This window comes from Paramisgurnus dabryanus, chromosome 12, assembly GCF_030506205.2.
Source record: "Paramisgurnus dabryanus chromosome 12, PD_genome_1.1, whole genome shotgun sequence".
Lineage (NCBI taxonomy): Eukaryota > Metazoa > Chordata > Actinopteri > Cypriniformes > Cobitidae > Paramisgurnus > Paramisgurnus dabryanus.
In genome coordinates this window covers 7,991,195-7,997,124 of record NC_133348.1, presented here as the reverse complement: position 1 = coordinate 7,997,124, position 5,930 = coordinate 7,991,195, and the positions used below count along the sequence as shown (strand labels likewise).

The following is a 5,930-nucleotide window of genomic DNA, read 5'->3' as shown; positions in this document are numbered from 1 at the left end:
TTAGTGGATCTTTCAATTCACGGGTTTCATTTAAATATAGTTTTACACGTAGGCTAAACATATAATATATAATATATATGTGTCTTTAAAGTTTTGTTTCAGTTTGCCATGCCTCCTGCGCGGCGGTGTTAAAATAAGATATTTTCGACTTTAAAATTCAAAGATCGTATCTTAATCTGTCGGAATATATTCCATATGGATTCATTTGGATTTACAGATGTTTAACATTAAAATCGATGCATGGGAATAATTTGTATTAATTTTTGAAATACCCATCACTCTTAAATGTCGCATGTCCCTTGGATACATCGAGGCTTCACAATTTAGTTCCTTTCACGTCGTTTTAATCATTAAATTCGATCGGTTTTACTTTCATTCAATAAAGCACATGTTCTGTGACATTTACATGTGCCTTAAACACTGCAAAACAATTTTGCTATATTTTTAAATATTTTTTGAAAAGATGACGAACTAGAAAATCGTTTTCTGAACCTATAACTTGGGCGCCATCTTTTTGCATTAGAATAGGCTTACATTTTAAAATATCAAAATAGGCCAACATATTTTGTTTTAAAATATATTCTAAAACCTGGTTAAATTATTTTGGAGTAGCCTAGTAGGCCTTCTCCACAGTTTGTTCATTTTCTGTGTGCATCATTGTTGCATGTTTTTACGTTTCTATTCTGAATAAACAAACAGCGCAGTTTACATGCTTCGTCCTTGTTGCATTAGCTCATTAAGATAATTCTAAACAGATTTCTGTAATTCAAAAAACTCTTAATTGTAGTTGAGAATGTCATGGCGCACTATTAAAACATTGTCGGTAATGTGTCGGTCGGGCCGGGCTCGGACACAACGTGCAGGGGCTTCGGTTATGGTTTTTTGTGCCCAATCGAAGCTCTAATACAGATGATGTTGACGCTGTAAAAGTTTCGAATATTTATTTATTTTTTATCAAACATATTCAACACTTTTTTGCTGACATACATTAATACATTTAGCAGCTTTCTTGTTTATCAGATTATTAATAGATTTTAGGTAGCCTATTGCTTAACTTCTAATAGAAAAATACGGAATAATGGCTTATAATCACCATATTTACATGTATTTATAATAAACGTTGCAAACAAAAGTAACACATTAATCAAATAATATTTCTTATGTAATAAGATATCATAAGAGAAAAAAACTAATTAAATATTTTCCAAAGTCTTAAGAAAAATAGATGAATTCTAACAAAAGAGTACAAATCTAACCACTTTTTTTTTTTTTTTTTTTGAATAAGGACAACTCCAAAACAAATGAAAAAATGTTTATGCGTGTTGACCACAAAAGGTACAAAACAAAAAGTTTCGAATATGCCTACCTGCAATACTGCAATATTGCCACAAGGAAACGTGCGTACGTCAAGTCGTAACCTGACGTGGAGGTAAGTACTTTTCCACGTCAAAGACAAGTTTTATAAATCTGAGCGTTTGAGTGGATTTGAGCGTACGCACGGTCTTAGATCAAATCTGTGCGTAAAAACGCTTTATAAATGAGGCCCCTGGTGTCGTATCTATGTATAAATATTTATGGCTATAACCGTTGTGGTACTGGATTATAATTCATCAACTTTAAGTTTATTCAGGAAGAGACACTGTAAAACAATTAAACCTCAGGTGGTGTTGTTAACCCGATAAACTAAGTTTATTTATGAAAAGACACTGTAAAACAATTAAACCTCAGGGGGTGTTGGGAACCCAAATGTGACCCGTAGATGAAATAGGTCTTCAGATATACAACTCTTTGATGTGTTAATCTATTCATCACAAAGGTTTTTGAACTGTTAGCCTTTTGGCTCACATCACTGAGTATCTGCTGAAATGTAATGTATACATATTATGGGGTTCTAAGATTGTGTTTTACATACATATTCATGTGTAATATTATTTTAAAGGTCATGGTGCGATGAGTAAAAAGGTCTCATTTCTATATATCTAAAATAAGATGGTTCAAGGGGTTAGATAGAAGATGCATTTCTTTAAGAGGTGGGGTTTTTGCCAGGACACCTCTGGCTATTTTGACCAGATGTTCTTTAGGAACATTTGGTGCAGGTCAAACTGGACTTTGTAGTTTCACGATGTCTTTGTCTCACGCTGTGTATAAAAGGTGGCCTGGCTAGATGTTCGGGGAGCCATTCTGTATTCAGAAGCTCCCACACTATGTGTGTATTCAAACCTTATGGAGGATCCTGTAATCAGGAGCTTCCACACTTTGTGTGTGTAGTAAAACATAATGGAAGAAATCTTTAACAAGAATCTTCCTAGACCACTTTGTGTGTCTTTAATTGCCAGGTATGCTTTGTATTTTGTGAAATGTTCATTTTTCTATGCTGATCTTTAAGTGAATGTTTTGATATATTTTTGATGGATTTGAATAACCAAATTATTGATTTAAGTGTAACCTGCCTGGCAAAATAAATTGTTAATCTTTATTCATTCTAAAACTTGTCAAATCTTTATTATATTTTCAGGGGTTAAGTTAGATGTATTGAAGGGGGCATAGATTAGGAGAATTGCCTCTATTGAAAATATTACTGGAGTAATTGCCTCCCCGTTTTAAGGTTAGATGGAGTAACCTCAACCTAAAACATAGATGGATCCTCTTATTTTCAATGTGTTTGGAGAAACCTCTAACTTTAACTTAAGTTAGAAGGAGAATGCCTCTATGCCCAGCTGTATGGAACTGCCTTAGCACCTTCAGAATTACACCTTATTCCCTATGTGAATATAATTCATTCTAAATAAATATAATAATAATTTTATAAATTATGATCAGCATCAGAATAGTATTGGTAACTAATAAATTGGAGTCAGATTATAATTTAACCACAGAGGTCAAAGAAACAAATTAAATAAATGGAATTATTCTTCTAGAAGCGCTACGGAGGGAACGAACACGTGATTCCCTTCACCACGCATTGGACTTCGACGTTGGGCCAATTGGGTGGCGTCTTACACCGTGACCCACAATAACCACATCTACCTATGTGATCGGACCGCAGGATCAAACATAAATTTTACTTTTGTCTTAAGCACCTAATGCATGCAGAAGAGACACTGTCTTTCATTTTTCCCCATACATTTATTGCCTCGCCATGCCAACATCGTCCAAAATCTCAAGCATCCATTCGAAATCATTTAGTATAGTTAAAATCTTGTTAGCCAAGTTTTGTGACAATCACATGAATTCCCTTGTGTACTATTTAAAAGAACACTGCAAGCACTTAAAAAAAAACCCAAAATGGCCGACTTACAGTTGGGTGGAGCTCATGAATGTTGCAGCGTAAGTTGTATAGGGCAATGGAAACAATACAATATATGTACCAAGCTTGGTACGTGTATGTACAACATCTGCACAGTTTGTTTTCTTGTTACTGGGGGCTCTTCTGGGTTTGACCCCTAGCTGTGAAAATTTAAATAATAAAAGAAAATTAGATGTTAGCAAAGAAAAAGAGGTGGAGTTAACAGAAATAAACATGACAGACATACAACTACAGATATTTCTGTAATCATTGGTTACGTTTACATGCAAAAGGGGCAGGCACCTTAAATTTGAGAATATATAAAGACACATATATACAGCGATGAGTCTATTTGAGTTATTATTTTAAAAGAAAAAGTACTGTTTATGTTTTCATTCTTCTTTTGATCTTGGTCTCTATCAAATTATAATTGATAAAATAATCCAGTTTACAGTTTGGTCAATACTTGTGTGTCTCACTTTACTTTATTGGCTATTGAGTTTGGACGTGATGTCTTCTAATGAGACTGAGAATATTCTCCTGTGTTATCCTTTACATCCAGACTCTTGTCCTAGAGTTCATCGTCTCACTGGAGTTAAAGTGGCAATGTACTCTTTTATTTCACTTATGATCCTCACAACAGTTTTTGGGAATCTGCTGATCATCATCTCCATCTCTCACTTCAAACAGCTTCAGTCTCCAACTCATCTGATCGTTCAGTCATTGGCTGTGTGTGACTGTCTGCTGGGTTCACTGGTGATGCCCTACAGTATGGTGCGATCTGTCGAGGGCTGCTGGTTTTTGGGAGATGTAATTTGTAAAGTGCATTTTAGTTTGGACTTGACCCTCTGTATCACCTCTATACTGCATCTTAGTTTAATATCTATTGATAGATACTGTGCCATATATTATCCTCTGAAGTACAGAATAAGAATCACAAAAAGTTCTATGACTGTATTTATCACCTTTACATGGATCTTTTCATTGGTGTACAGCTTTTCTGTTGTTTTTTCAGGGGCGAGTGCTGTTGGTCTGGAAGCTTTAATATTACAGATGTCTTGTTTTGGTGGCTGTGCTGTGTTTTTAAACAAAGAATGGGGACTAACTATTGTCATTGTAGTATTTATAATACCAGGAACTATAATGAGCTCTCTGTATATAAGCATATTTAAAGTTGTGAAAAAACACGCAAAGGTTTTGTCAGAGAAAGTGTCTGTGACCACCACAGGTGTTAACAGTCAAAGCTCTGCACACAGAGAAAGAAAAGCAGCTAAAACTCTGGCTCTTGTTATGGGCATTTTCTTTCTTTGCTGGCTGCCTTATTTTACTCTTACTGTTCTAGACCCTTTTTTCAATTTTACAACTCCAGCTGATGTTTTTGAAGCTTTTGGTTGGTTTGGATATTCTAGCTCTGCATGCAATCCTTTGATCTATGGATTTTTCTATCCTTGTTTTCAGAAGGCCTTTAAAACTCTCATATTCACTTATATCTATGGCTTCAAGAAATCAGATGGTTTGACATTTAAGTAAATAACAGGTTAATAAGTGTTTTTTTTCTAAAGTGAAACGTTTGTATGTTCTAAATAATTTAGCATATATTACTGTTAAAAGATATTATATTTTAACATCATTACAAGACATTGTTTCATGAGGTGAAGTAGTAATGTTAATTCTTAAATGATTAACCATGTACACATTAATAAACATTCTGTCAGTATTATTCCAACCTTATGTAGTTTTAAAACTTTATCCATTTATTGTATCTGTTGAACATGAACAAATAAATGTTTTTTATAAATCTATATAATGAAAGTCAATGGAAGACACAAGGGCGAGTAAATAATTGTTTCTTTCTTTTTTGTATGAACATTTCTTCATTGTCCTTTCTTTAGGGGGAAGAAGAGCATAGCAGCTATTGTAGAGATCTGTTTGTACTGCATTCAGAAGAATCTATTACAAATGAAATGCAATACAATCTGCATAGTCTGCATTGATTTAAATCTAGATTAACTCCTAAATTAATACATCAGGTCTTTAGTGACCTAGGCCATCATCCAGTACCCCCTTATTTAGACCTCCACCTTCTTAGTATCTATTTATTAACAACAATTTAAAATAAAATAAACACAATAAATTAAATCAATTCTGTTTTCTAATTATTTTTTTTGTAAAAAGTGTATAGGGTCTTATGAGGTTTGCATTAGTGTGAGTTATATACAGCCCAAGTATTTGTGGGGCCCTCAGCAGAATTTTTTTTTTTGAGGGGGGGGGGCTCACTGCCCCCAATACAATTGTCTATTGTCAGTGCCTGATTTTTTACACATTCATTACTGTGCAAAAATCTTAGGCCACCACCACCAGCTTTGTTGTTTTAGCAAAGTTTTAATGTCCGAAAGAGAGCTTCTTTTTAAAAGTAAAGCCTCATCCACCCCTTCCTTAAACGGCTTGTTCAAACATACCCCTGCAGTTGAATGTCATAATGCAGGGAACATTTGCATAATACAGCCCTAATGTATAAGCAAAGACAGAGGGTTTAACCCTGCGAAAGGCAAACTACTTAGTAGCGTGTGTTGTTTGTCGTTTCCACAATCACAAATCCATACATGGTTTTAAGATTTAGTGCCTTACCTATCTTTTAAGTTCT

General features: G+C 34.4%; 1 protein-coding gene across 1 annotated transcript; it reads left to right on the top strand.

Annotated features, from left to right (window-relative positions):
• Positions 1-3,796: 3,796 nt before the first annotated feature.
• Positions 3,797-4,816, top strand: LOC135737960 (trace amine-associated receptor 2-like). The gene has a single exon (XM_065255806.1). It carries the CDS (start codon positions 3,797-3,799, stop codon positions 4,814-4,816), a length of 1,020 nt encoding a protein of 339 aa, XP_065111878.1.
• The last annotated feature ends 1,114 nt before the right edge of the window (positions 4,817-5,930 follow it).